The 14,570-nt window shown below is 44.1% G+C and overlaps 1 protein-coding gene across 1 annotated transcript in view; it reads left to right on the top strand.

Moving 5' to 3' along the window:
- Positions 1-14,570, top strand: part of PITPNC1 (phosphatidylinositol transfer protein cytoplasmic 1) — a 269,957-nt gene that overhangs the window by 163,902 nt on the left and 91,485 nt on the right. Inside the window, exon 5 of the mRNA XM_077163621.1 lies at positions 14,421-14,492. Within this exon, the coding sequence (XP_077019736.1) occupies positions 14,421-14,492 (72 nt within the window). The remainder of the gene's footprint in view (positions 1-14,420; positions 14,493-14,570) is intronic.

Raw genomic sequence — 14,570 nt, 5'->3', positions numbered from 1 at the left:
AAAGAACTTTCAAAGAGAAGATGGTCGAAGTCAGCATAGAGTATTCGGAGTTAGAATGGCCAAGTTCAAAAGTCTCCAGGGTTCGAAAGAATTTATATGGAAGCAGACCCGAACCATGTATAACTACCGTTTAAGATGGCACACAGTTAAGGGAAGCACTGCGTTATACGGGGTTAAGCAGATTTCTTTATTGAAGGGCATTTTGGAGCCTTTCCTATTACAGCATAACTTGTAAGTCTCAAAAGGGGACTGTGGTATGCAACACTTCACACACTTATTTGACCATGGATTTTGCAAGGCCAATCTTCTAAAACTTAGGGGAATTCCAGAAGCTTCTGTCAGGTCAGGCCCATAATGGGTCCGTGGTTCAATTCTGTTTGGGTGAAATATTATTTTCTCTTGAATTTCAGTGGGCTAATATGTTGCCTAAAGATTACTGTTACTCAGATACCAAAGTTTTTTGAAGAATGCCCAATAGCAATGAGGTATTATTATTATCTTTTTAGCTACCTAGTAAGGCGGATAGCATAGGTGCCTTTTTAAGCAAAGTCAGTTGTTAGGCCACATGGCAAAGCAGCCGTGCCTCAGGATGACAGGGAGTTTGTGTGTTCTGATTCCGTTTGATAGAGGCAATGAACTTGTACAGGTGAACCACTTGCAAAGCAGCTTCACGGATGTGCTGCGATCTGTGTGCAGGACTGGAACTCGTCTTCAATCTCAGCAACCCCATTCATTAGTGCCTGGTGAAAACACTAGGCTTAGAACAGCCAGTGCTGTTGGCCCAGCTTCTCCCATTTCTGTTTGACCTAGCTGTTCCCAAGCTTTTCTTTGTACTTCAGAGAAAATTAATTTGGCCATTTGCGGGGGAAACAGAAGATAAAATATGCTTCCCTGTGATAACATAATATTTTTAAATCGTTTGGAGTTTTTTTTGTTTTTTTGTTTTTAACACTACTCAGAATGACTTAATATTTATTGCAGAGGTTATTTACATTACAGTAGGTAATCACCAGAGGAAAGTATTTGTTTGAAGGAATTGTTTGTGTTTTTTGAGTTCTTTTAATTAGAGAAGCTGTAGGTTTACAGAGAAATCATGCATAAACTACCATTTCCATGTAGCCCGCCCCCTCCCCGCCCCCCGCCCCGTAATTAACACTTTGCATTAGTATGGTACATTTGTTCCTATTGATGAAAGAACATTTTCATAATTTTGCTATTAGCTATAGTCCCTAGTTTACATTAGGGTTCCCTGTTTGTACTGTACAGTCCTATAGATTTTTTAAATTTTTGTTTTTTTTTTTAATTCTAGTAACATGTATACAAAATTCCCCTTTTAACCACATTCAAATATATAATTCAGTGCTGTTAACTTGACAGAAAATTTTACTAAGACATTTTCCTTTCCACTTTTGTTTTCTGATTTTCATCCTCTTGTGTTACTGAAAATTCCATTTCTCTTCTACATTTTATTAATGCCTGTGAACTTGCGTTCAGTTCAAGATGGTGAAATCAGAATAATAGAACTGGAAAGTTATTGTGGGCAGATTTCTTTCTGTAAAAATAAACCCCATAGAGCCATGAATATTCTACAATAGCAAATTTCAGTGGTGGAATAAAGTGAATGTAAAATTTCCCCCATGTTTTTTAACCTTTCTAATCACTCAAGATACTCTGAACTACATGAAACTATGTATCTTGACTTATCTAGACAAGTTGCTGTGAAAATTCTTTTCAGTTCAGAATTTTAACACTGGTTTTGTGGAAATTTTTATCAGAGAGTTTTTTGTTTTCTTTTTTTTTAGTGAGGGATTTGCCTAGTTGATTAAAACGAGCAGTTCTTACAGTTTGTATTTATTCTTTTTTAATTTTTTTATTTTTAAATTTATTTATTTAAAAAATTAAGAACAAACAAAAACATTAACATATCATTCCATTCTACATATATAATCAGTAATTCTCAATATCATCACATAGTTGTATATTCATCATTTCTTAGAACATTTGCATCAGTTCAGAAAAAAATAAAAAGACAACAGAAAAAGAAATAAAACGATAACAGAGAAAAAAAAAAGATTATATATACCATACTCCTTACCCCTCACTTTCATTTATCACTAGCATTTCAAACTAAATTTATTTTAACATTTGTTCCCCCTATTATTTATTTTTATTCCGTATGTTCTACTCGTCTGTTGATAAGGTAGATAAAAGGAGCATCAGACACAAAGTTTTCACAATCACACAGTCAACATTGTGACAGCTGTATCATTATTCATTCATCCTCAAGAAACATGGCTACTGGAACACAGCTCTACATTTTCAGGCAGTTCCCTCCAACCTCTCTGTTATGCTTTAACTAAAAAGGTGATATCTATTTAATGCGTAAGAATAACCTCCAGGATAACCTCTCGGCTCTGTTTGGAATCTCTCAGCCATTGACACTTTGTCTCATTTCACTCTTCCTCTTACAATTTTTAACTGAGATGTTTGGAATCTCAATGTTTCTGACTTGGCCCTTTGTCAGCCTCTAGGTGGGAAGTCATTCTGATTCATCCCCATCTCTGTTGTTGATGGACCAGTCATTCATTTCCATCCATGTGGTCTGCCTGTCTCTTTAAATTCATGTCGTGCCTTCTTTGTGCGGAGCCATCAGTATTCATGAGCATCCTCTGTTTGCTTCTGACTTGACAGTTCCAATTCTGGACTGAGTCTGAATTTAATTTTGCTGCTCGGCTTTACATAGCGCGGGTAGCCAGCCGTCCCTCCCATTCAGGAAACATGCTTTCATTCATGTAGTCTGCTCCTTTTCTCTCCTGCCCTTGCTCCCCCGGGGGAGCTGCTGTTACTCAGCTTCTTAGAGGACGCGAAGAGTCTCCATCAATGAATGAACTAATGAATGAATGGAGACATCAGTGCAGGGTGCAGAGTGGTGAGAGGCAGCAGAGGCTGGTGGGCTGGAGAACAACCAGCTGTTTGCCTGCTGCATTTCAGTGCTCTCTGCCTTCCGCACCCAGCCTTCCGCTCTTGCACCCCCGTTTCTCTTTCAGGTGCCTCTGCTTTTCTTGTCCACACTTCTGTTCATATTCCGCATGTATTTGGGAAGTCACTCTGAATCATTCTGGTCTCTTGTTTACACGCAATTCCTTTTCTCCCACTCCTTGTTTGCTCTATTTTTTATATTCTGCTTTTTTTTCTCCGCTTGCATTCCTTTTCTTACCTTTTTGCAACTATCCTTCTCTGCCATTTTTCCCCAGCTGCCCCGCCGCTGTTACCTCCCACCACGTCTGTGGCCCACGGAGCCCACCTCAGCAAAGAAAGTCCAGATATCTCCCCTCATTTCCTTTGCATCATTTCCCTGCATGATGACTGAGATTCTGAGTAAGTGGAGGCCAGCTGGGCACACATCTTGAAATTGATGTGTGTGCTACAGCTCTTCCGTGTAAAAAAAAAAAAAAGCAGAGTTAATATATTGCCTTTTAACTATGAGGCAGAATTTCTGTCAAAATGGAAGGATCAAAACTTCCTGATGGAGAATAAGGAGTATTGAAAGATGGTTTAACATCTAAGTGTCTACCAGCGGCTTCTATATACAATCGCATTACCCACAGTCCCCTCTTTTACCGACAACATGGGCTTCTCTCACTTTCTTCTTAGTAGCTCCAGCCCAGGAACCCAGAAGATAATAAATCCTAAACCCTAGACCTGATTGCACTCACACTATGGAACGTTCCAGACGTCTGTCTCCTACTGGTGAAAGGTGGAAATATTTGCAAATTCATTTTAATTAACGGTCTCATCTTGAGCCGAAATTTCCAGTATGACCTTGGAGAACATTAATATGATAATATAGCATATACTGTTGATGTGATCTTCAGGGGGCATTATACAGACAAGGTCAAGTCTATTAGGAGATGTGTTCATTGACAGCAGAGAATACGTGTTGCTCGGAGTCCAAACAAGATGGCAAGAGGAGCGTTGAGTTAAAAGCCCAAAGGAAAGTATCTTTCAAAAACCTATAAATGCTTCATCTACCCTAAGCCAGCTTCTTAACTCTTTAACTGTCATAGTTCTGAGCCTGGTAACCAGGACTTAAGGCACTGAGTTATCGTCCTGAGTGTGCTTCTCATTCAGTCGTTTTCAGACTGTTCTTATCTTGGTCCGAAAGATTCCATGGACATGGCTCTCTGGCCACCACGTCCCTGCATAATATTTTATATGAAGAAAGAGCCAGAAAGCCATTTAAAAAGTGGGTTGAAAACTACCGAACTATACCATCTCTCCGATCCTGCCTGGTTCTAGAACTCCGTGGACTGTGATGTGCCTGAGAGAGGAACCACTTAAAAAAGTGATTCCCAAACTTGCTGGATTTGCAACTACTCCAACCACTTAACAGTACTGTTTGTAATATAGTCCTCCTTCAAGTAAAATAAAATGAAGAGGATTTCTGGAAAGTCTTGTTACTTCCTATAAGGTGACATAGTTATATGGGAAATCATCCATCTATCTATTTCCTCTTTTATTGGATTCAAAGTTTTTCCTGCTTACTAAAAAAGTAGATATTTGTTGTAAAATCAAAGCATTATGAAATGTGTCACAGAAATTAAATAGGGCCGCATAATTACTATTGCTCTTCTCCATGAGAATTATTTTGGTGTTGATTTCTCCATTTTTTTCTGCGCATATACTATCATCTTTTTTTTCTTTTTTACAAAAATGGGATCAGCCTATTTCATACTTTGCTTTTAAATTCTTTATAACGTACATTTGTATGAGGCCGCCGTGGTCTATTTAACCATTTTCTTATTGGTGGACCTCGGGGGTTTTCCCAGGTTCTTGATAGGGCCGGTGGTGCAGTAAGGAGCATCCTCACTCACAGAGAGTTTGCATCCCTCCTTGAGCTCTGGGCAGGTGCTTTTTGCGCGGGCAGGCACCGGAAATTGAACCTGGGTCTCCAGCATGGCAGGCGAGAACTCTGCCTGCTGAGCCACCGTGGCCCTCCCTGGGTAGGGTTTTAAGAGCACCTCCACAGTAGCAATTAACCTGAGCCATTGCCTCTAAATTCCATTTTTAAAAAGTATTATGTTTCAATGGTATGAGACTATATTAGCATTGAAAGGAATAGCACTGTGAATTTTTTTAATAAATAGCTATTTCCCCAGTTCATCTTTTTGGGCGACTCTTGTGTTTCAACACTTTGGTTTAATTTGAAGCAGGGCACAATTTGAACCTGCCACTTGGGAGTGGCACCCATATATTTCCTCTGCCCTCAACGGCCAAAGGACAGCTGAGAAGGAAGCCGGCGCCAAGTGAATGAGACTCCTCTTAGCCAGCATTGCCTCCCATGAGCTTTCAGCCTCTGCTCCACCTGTCACCTCTGTGCCACCTGAACACGTGTTGGCTTTACTGATACTCAAGAGGCAACATGAAATGAGGGTCACAGGCATGGGATTTCCAAGCCAGACAGCCTGAATTGAATTTCAGTTCCACCATCCATAGCTGTGTGACTTTGGGCATACTGTTTGACATTCCTGAGCTTCATTTCCTCATTTGTGAAATGGGGATGATAATGGGACATACCTCATATGGTTGTCTGAGGGTTAATCAGTTAATTCATTAATGCATATTAATCATCAGATGCTTAGAGCAGTGCCTGGCAGTAGTGAGTACAGTATAAATGCTAGTATGGGGCATGTCTGTTTGCTCCTGACTGGAACTGACTGTGTTTGCCTTGGACCAACATTGTGAACCAAAGGTATCCCAACACTTCGTGGGTTTAAGAAACGCCTGGGCAAGAAAAAGCACTGGCAAGGATATGGAGGAATTGGAACCTTCATACACTGCTGGTGGGGACGTCAAATGGTGCAGCCACTTTGAAGACCCTCTGGCAGTTCCTCAGAAGGTTAAACACAGAGTTACCATATGCCCCAGTGATCCCACTCCTCCGTATATATACCCATGAGAAACTGTACTCAAGTATTTATAGCAGCATTTTTCACAATGGCCAATAGGTGGAAACAACCCAACTATCCATCAGTGGATGTATGGATAAAGGAAATACGGTATATCCGTGCCTTGGAATATTGTTCTGGCACAGAAAGGAATGAAGTATTGCCTTATGCTACAGCGTGGATGAGCTTTGAAAACAGTATGCTAAGTGGAGAAAGCCAAACACAAAAGACCCCATAATATATGGTTCCATAATATAAATTAAAAAATATATTTATGTGAAATGTCCAGAATAGACAAATCTGTACAGAGACAGAACAGTGGATCAGCAGTCGCCCAGGGCTGAAGAGGGGGTGCTGGTTGACAGGAGTGGTGAGTGACTGCTAATGGGTCCGAGATTTCTTTTTGGGTTGATGAAAATTCACTACAGTTAGGTTATGGTGACTCTCACACAACTCTGACCTGTGCACTGTAAAATGGGTGAAATATGTAGTGTAGGAATATGTAAATAAAGCTATGTAAAGAAAACAACTCCTGGGCTTAAGGGTTGGCTCTTGTACTTCACCAAACTTACTGAATGCAAATCATCAAGAGAGGAGGCTGGAATCTGTTTTTAATCAGTCCATCAGAGGAAGCATCATCAAGTGGATTTTAGAAATACACTGTTAGAGAGGTTTTTTTTATGCTGTTAACTGATAAAGGGCAAAATTAGCACCCTTTTGCTTAGATTTTTCACCCTAGACTGGTCCTGTGAGAATAGAGTATCCTTTGATGTCGGTAATGATGGTCATTAAAGTGAATGGGGCCCGTCCTTCCAGAAGTTCTGCTACTCCATGCTTCTGAAGTGCAGGCAGGCTCCTCTCCCTTGCCCCTCACCCCAGCTCTCTGCAGCCCCCACCCTCCTTCTCCGTGCATGAGTGCCTCCAGCGCCACCCAGAAACTGCCTGTGAAACTCCCCCCTGTGTTTGACTCTTTTTCTTTAAGACTTTACCTTGCTTACACTTAGTTTTGTTCTTGTGAGTGTTCCTTATTACCATGGCAACCCTAATCAATCACCAGACTAAAAATAGCTGTTTCATTTTTCCAAAGGATGTCTGTAGTGATTGAAAATTCAGCTCTGCTGCACATTTTGCATATGCTGCCTTTGTTTCCTGACACTGAACCTGGGAGTGCTTGTGTCTGGAAATTATCCATGCAGAGGCCCTGGTACCTCACTTGTCTTTCCCCGGCATTGGCACTCTTCTTCCCGAGACGGCAGGTTTCCACCCCCATCCTTTCCAAAAGATCTGAGTACCTGCCTTCAAATATTCAACAAAGAACCGTCACTTCTCTGCACATGCGGTTTTAGGTGCTTGCTGGAGGTTTTATAGGTACCAGATGATACATTTACAATAAGAGGTTCAGCCTGGTGGGTTCCATAGGGTTTGAAAGACAAATGAAAGATGCTCAGATACTAGATACAAAGGAAGCTGGACACTGCAGGGAGCAGGTAGCAGCCAGCACTAGCAAGAGGGTCACACAGATTCTTCTGGTTTGGGAAGATCTAAGCTAGAAAATAAAAGACAGGACATCTTCTGCCTCCTTTTCTTGATTTCCATATGACAACACAGTTTGAGCAGACCTGGGGAACAGAAACAAACAAACAAACCTGGATGCAATAAACTGAATATGATTCTCCGTGTGTTTTATTCTGCCAAGCCTTCCCTCTAGCCAAGGAGAGAGAGAGAGAGCGAGAAAGAAAGATTTTTCATGAGAAGAACTCCAGATCTGGAGTGAGCCCAGAGGAGGAAGGAAAGCTGGGGAGGGGCTGAAGTGACTCACTAAAGACATCCCCCCACCCCTGGGCTTCCAGCCTCTCCCCCTGCTTTATCTCCTCCCTGCAGAGGCAGGGCCCTGGCCCCCTGCATGGCGCACACAGTCACACCTTGAGCCACGCCCTGACTGAGTCAGCCCCACTCTTGTTTCCTGCCTGAGGGAGAGCTTCAAGACCCGGGGAGGGGAAAGCGTACCTGTGCAGAAAGTGGGATGCAAGGCCTTTAGGGAAAGAACAGAACAGTGGGGGAATGGAGTCTGGCAGATGTGGCAACACATTCTCATCAGCAGTGGAGGTCAGGTGGTTTGAATAATGCCCCCCCAAATCCATGTCCACCCAGAACCTATGAATGTAACCTGTATTTGAAAATACGGTCTTTGCAGATATAACCAAGTTAAGAGAAGCTCATACTGGATTAGGGTGGGCCCTGATTCCAATATGACTGGTGTCCTTGGAAGAAGAGGGAAATTCAGGCAGAGACACCCTCAAGGAGAAGGTCCTGTGATGATGAGGCAGAGACTGGCATGATGCAGCTAACAAGCCAAGGAGAACGCAAAGGATTGCCGGCAAATGCCAGCAGCTGGAAGAGGCAAGAAAGGATTCTGTCCTACACGTTTCAGAGGGAGCTTGGCCCTACTCACGACTTGACTTTAGGACTTCTGTCTGCTAAACTGGGAGAGAATATTGTTTGACGCTACCCTGTTGGTACTTTCTCATGGCAGTACTAGGAGACTAAGACAGAGAGAGACCAAACCTGCTCTGTGACTTGGCCACCACCTCCTGCCATGTTGGTCCCTGCCTGTTGCCACCGCTCTCGTGAGGTTTCCACATCCCCCATTGCATCCTTGCCCATAAACAAGCTCCTCCAGCTTTATTTTCTGCTCTCTGTCTTACCCTTGGGAATGTCATGAGGAGAGGCTTGGGATGGGGTACAAGGGGGTACAATTTCTCAAGTCCCTGTTCTGCCCAGCACAACCCAGCTTGAGCATTCATCATCTCATTTTATCCTCACCTCCCAGCTTGGTGGTCTCCATTTTATAGATGGGGAAACTGAAGCTCAGAGGGATTAAGGAATTTGCTCAAAGTCACACACTTCATGAGAAAAGATGCTAGTGTTTGAACTAAAGTATATCTGACTCCAAAACCTGCATTCTTTCTCTTGAAACATCCACCATCCTGCCTCCCTTGGGGCCTGGGCTGGGCACCAGCTAACAGCAAGCTTAGTGCCAAAAGTTGCTAGTAAATATCACCTTGAGCCATAAGCAATAGCCATCGACCCAGCAGATGGCATCATAGGTGCAGCTACCAAGTTAGAAAGAATACAAGTTCCCCATTTCCCTGGACATGTTCAAACCTCAAAGAGAGCGATGCTTTCTTCAGGTGAGAGCCACATGGGTGATCTTCCAGCAACACCACAGCTCCACGGCACTCCCCAGGAAGAAGGGAAGCAGTAGCCAGATTCTAGAGTTTGGGTGTTGTATCGGTTTTCTGTTGCCGCATAACAGATTCCCATTAATTTAGTGACAGCAAAAATTTATCATCTCGCAGTGTCTGTGGGTCAGGTGTCAGGGCTCAGGGTAGCTGGGTCCTCCACTCAGGCTGTCACCAGGCTAAAATCCAGGCATCAGCCAGGTCTACAGTCTCATCTGAGGCACGGGAACGTCGTCCAAGCCCACTGTTTGCTGACAGGATTCTGTTCCTTGTAGCTGTAGGACTGGGGTAGCTCTCAGCTTCTAGAGACTTCCCTCAGGCCCTAACTATGTGACCCTTTCACCAGATGTCTTCTTCAAAGCCAGCCAAAGAAGCTCTGCTTCTTTTTAAATGAAGTCTTATTTAATGGAGTGGCTATCTCGTCCCCTTGGTACAGGAGTCCTCTGGATCCCTTAAGACATCTCCAGTTTGAGCCAATGGGTGGCAGTCCTGGTGCTCTCTTCTTGGAGGATACTCAGGAACAGGGGTACCAGGGTTCCCGGTCCTTTTTTCCCATGCTCACACTCCCGACAGCCTCCTTGGTGATTCGGGATGCCCCTGCCTTGGGGGATATGTTAGAATCCCTTGGGGATAGCGCAGTTTGAGAAAGCCTGTAGTTGGGGAGGCAAGATGCTCCCTTCTCCCCTTGAACATGTGAGGATGACTAGGTTAGATGGCACATCCCTAGCTAAAGCAAATCTCTTAGCTTCAGAAAGCAGATTTGAGCAACCTCGAACTAGAGGAGATGCTTCAGTGCCTGGTAATCACTGAAGGGCTGTGCCATAAGACATACTCAAGTTCTAATGGTGGTGCGGGGTGGGAGAGGGGTCCTCTTGTAACATGAGTAAAGCAGTACCCAAGTTTATGATCTGGTCAGTGAGCCAAACACACATGCAGCTTAATTGTGGCGATGGAAAATAAGCTCTATGGTATGTACAACACAAAGAGTGACCGTAGTTTAGACAGCAGGCTAAAGCTAATAGCATAATCATAATTCTCTTGTTTCATGAATTGTAACAAAGTGCCACACAATGCAAAGTGTTAAATGGGGGAAACTGTATGTGTGGGCAGGTGTGGGCTATATGGAAGCTCTGTACTCTTTGCATCATAGTTCTGCAAACCTGTAACTACTCTCGAAAGAATGGAGGGAGAGAGGGAGGTGAAGAGGGAGAAAGGAGAGAGAGAAAGGGAAGGAAGGAAAAGGAAGGAGGGAGTGAGAAGGAAAGAAGGAAAAGAAGTGCTGTGATAAATGTACAAACAGAATGCTGCTCACCCATATGGGGTAATCATTCAGAAGTGGTGTTTGGTCTTGGGTAGGATTTAGGGTGGAAGTTTCAGGCTGAGAGACCTGGAGTGGGGAGGGAGGGCATAGTGGCTAGGACTGTTGAAGGGGACGGGAAATTGTCTTCTGTAACTGACCCATGGAAAGAGTATAGGGCAGAGCCAGAAAGAAAATTCAGGCCAGTCGTAGAAGATTTCAGTCTTTCCTCAAGGAGGGGAAGCTGAACCAGGCGGATCTGGGGGTGGAGTGGATGGGGCGGGGAGGGAGAACATTCAGAGTTCAGTTTGGACCTTTGAAGGTGCTTGTGCCTGGAGGGCTTGTGTTGGGGATGCCCACTCAGCAGCTGGCAGTGGGAGGAGAGCAGCCGGGTTTAGAGATGTTGTTTTGGGAGCTCCTGGGAACATCAGGAGCAGATGAGGTCCCCAGAAGAGAGGGTTTGGAGTAAGAAGAGAAAAGGAGAGAAGGTTAGAGACTTACCTCTTCTGAAGGGATGCAGAGGGGAGGGAAGCCTGAGAAAGAACAGCATTCAGGAAGCAGGAGTTAGTGTGGAGAGGTTTAAGGATGAAGACAGAGATGCGATGGTGATTTGGTAATTCTTTGATAATCAGTCATTTCCATATCGTGTTGCAGTGGTTGAGAACGGAGGGTGGGGATGGAAATTAAAGACAGCAAACACTGACCGCTCCTTGAACACAAAAAGAGAAAGGGAGTTGATTGTAAATGTTGGAAGGAACATAATCAAGGAAACTGTGTGCTTATTTGGCTTTTAAGAATATGACCATTTTCATTGTATTTTTAGGCTGTGGGAAGGAAACAAGGAAGAAGATGCAAATAATTAGTGAAACAAAGTGCCAAGATGAGCCTTACAACACATGGCTATTTTTTTTATTGTGCATCTACTATGTGCCAGGCACTGGCCTCTGGTTTATCCTATATGTTGTCGTGGATGTTCTCAGCACTCCTACAGTGTAAATCTGACTCTCTCCATACTATAAATAGGGAAACTGAGGCTGGGAGTGGTGAAGTAATCTGCCAAAGTCAGTACACCTTAGGTTTGAGCCCAGGCCTACTTACTCCACCCCCTCCAGTGGAATATAGAATGTCTCTGATTCACAGAGAATAAGAAACAAAACATATCCAGATTTGCCATGAAAGAGAGGGAAGTTGTAGGTTTTTCTATCACAGGGTCTGTGTCCTCATTAAATTAGGAATCAAAATCATCAGCTGAGAGGGAGGAAGGGTGAAACCAGGCACGAGATCTTGAGAGGGGAAGGGATTTAGGACAACCGCTGTGTGTGGGATGCAGTGGGGAACCAACCAAGGAGAAATGAAAGGTCTTTGCTTAATAGTTCACACCCTGCTAGGATTAGCAGGTTGGGTTTTTAGGGAAGCAAACCTGCATGGAGTAGGTAGAAGCTTAACTCAGGGTAAGAATTTTAGTGACAGCTCTGAAACGGCCCAGAGTTCACATACTTCCAATTTCAACTTGAGATACCTGCACACTCCAGGGCTCCTAGAACCAGCCATCAGCTCTCCCAAGAGAACGTCCCAAAGCACCTGCTGAAGGAGAAAACGCTGACCAGTCTGGAGTTGGCCTGTCTGATCCCAGTTCTCCTGGGGCCATGCCAAAGCCAGGTGCGCTCCGAGCCTCGTGGCATTCTGATATGAAAATAACCTTAAGCCCTTGACTCAAAAATAACAACATCTGCTAATTTGCATGAGAATTTTGCATTTCATACTTGGGTTTAATAACCTAAGTTCTAAAATTCATTTTGTTTGACTTAGTTAAGTGGTTTAGAGATTCAACCTATAAAAAACTCCTTGCAGGGTTCTACTCGAATGCACCCAAACCCAACTCCACAGCCTGGGACGGCTCCATTCGCTCACCATCTGGTTCTGTTCACTTAATTCGACTCTCATACGAATTATGGGTTAGAAAGTAACAGAGTCAGCTTACCTAAAGGCCTGGCGTTTTTGCAAGGCTCTCTGACACTGCCCCGCAGGCCCGTGTCAATCGGGGCCCCTCACCCCCTGGGACTCCGAGCTGCCCTGCAGGCCCAGGTCGAGTTGGGCCTCCTTCGGAACTCCCTGGGACTGAGAATGAGGGCAGCAGTTAGCAGGTGAGAGGTCTGCAAGGAGACAGCAAAGAAGGTGTTAATGAATAATCTCAGCGCCTCATTCTCTATAAAGGCAATCACTGGATGGATTGTTTCCGTGTTTCCTTAGTCACGGTCCAGATTGCTTGTTTCACTCAGGAGGCTGAGTGCACGCGGGCACGTGGTATCAGGGGAATTACCGATGGCACGTCCGAGGCCTCTGTCTTCGCAGGCAGACAAGACAGGGGGGTCTCACCTGGGCTTAAAGGGGTGCACAGTCTTCATGGAGGTGAAATACCCGTGGTGAGGGTGGGTCTGTGTGGACTGTGGGATTTAAGATAACCCACTCTCTCGGCTTCTTTTACCTGCTGTGCAGAGTGCAGAGCAGTGGTTTTCCAGCTTGAGCGCAGCCTTAGCATGCCCTGGGGGACTTGGTAAACACAGGTTGCTGGGCTCTATCCCTGGAGTTACTGATTCAGTGGAGAACTTGCATTTCTGATGAGTTCCTAGGTCCCGCTGCTGCTGGTTCAGAGACCCAATTTGAAAACCACTGGTGTAATGGCCAGAAACTTGGACAGTGCACTCAGGCCACCAGGCTTTCGTTCCTGTCTCTTCTCCTTACTAATTGGGTGATTGTACGCCAGTGACTTAACCTCTCTGTGCCTCCATTTTCTTATCTTGAAAGCAGGGATGAGAATAATAGTACCCACCTCATGGGGTTATTGCAAAAAGTAAGTGAGCTGGTACTTGAAAGCTGTTAGAGCAGGACCTTGTATCAAGTGTATGCTCTGTGAGTGTTGGAAAAATGAATAAAGGACCCCTACCTGCCGTAGCTCCCTGTGGCCAACTGTTTTCCATCCCATCTTGGTGGCCAAGAAAGTTCATGCCCAGCTCATTGCCAGCAGGAAGGAGGTTGCAAAATCCTTTTCTCAAACTTCCTTAACCTTGAAATCTACTGAACATGTCAAAAGCGGCTCACTGAGAGACCAGCGTGCTGGAACCGAGCTGCATTTGGGGTTCTCTCCCTCCTGTTTGCAAAGAGAGGGGCTGCCTTTATGGCCAACCTCAGCTGCAGCTTCCCACCAATTCGCGGACAGTCCTTGAATGCTTATGCCCCCAAATGTACATTTTACTCACGTGAGTTTATTTAACCTTCATAATGTTCCTATTAAGCAGTAATTATGATCTCTTGTTTAATAATGCTGGGGTCCAGAGAAGTTAAATGATGTCAGAGTCCTATAGCTACTAATTGATAAACCCAAAATTAAAAGGCAGGTTTGTCTGACTGTAAAATTCATGATCTTAAAGCTCCACTGTACCACCTCCCTAATGTTATATTAAAAAATATATATTTTATATATTATATAGTAATGTAATGATAATTATATAATATGTGATTATATATATGTACTAAACATAATGAATAATGTAATTATTGCATTGTATATTAAAATCTTTATATGTGTATAAAGATTAGAGCTGGGTCATTAGGGCCATGGCAGCTGCTATCCAAAGGTAAGTGCCCCGGAACTGGAATTGACTACTGTAAGCGGTGGTAGGACTCACAGAACATGTGCCCTTTGGAAATGTCCCCTTCTGCCACTTGCCTCCATTGCTGGTTATCCTCTCTGGCCTGACTTCTGGAAGGAATTGTGTTCAAGTTCCCAAAGTGATTTCTCTTGTCTGAATTTGGATATTTGTGTAGTATGGTGACATCTCTGCTCCCCCATCCAAGCAGTGCGGTAAGCCACCGGAGTCTCTGCTGAATGAAGAGATAAATGCCTAGCTAATGAGAGTTTATTTTTTTCCATAGTGTTCCTTTCTGCCGAAATTCTCCATTCACATAGAAACCAAGTACGAGGACAACAAAGGAAGCAATGACAGCGTAAGTTGCCCCCTTGTTCCAGCCGAAGCCGGCCATCTGGTCTCTGAGGGCGTGTGGCCTTGGCCAGCAGCACCTACA

Source organism: Tamandua tetradactyla, chromosome 6 (assembly GCF_023851605.1).
Source record: "Tamandua tetradactyla isolate mTamTet1 chromosome 6, mTamTet1.pri, whole genome shotgun sequence".
NCBI classification, from domain to species: Eukaryota; Metazoa; Chordata; class Mammalia; order Pilosa; family Myrmecophagidae; genus Tamandua; species Tamandua tetradactyla.
Note: the sequence above shows the minus strand (reverse complement) of the source record. Positions and strands in the feature narration are given on the sequence as shown.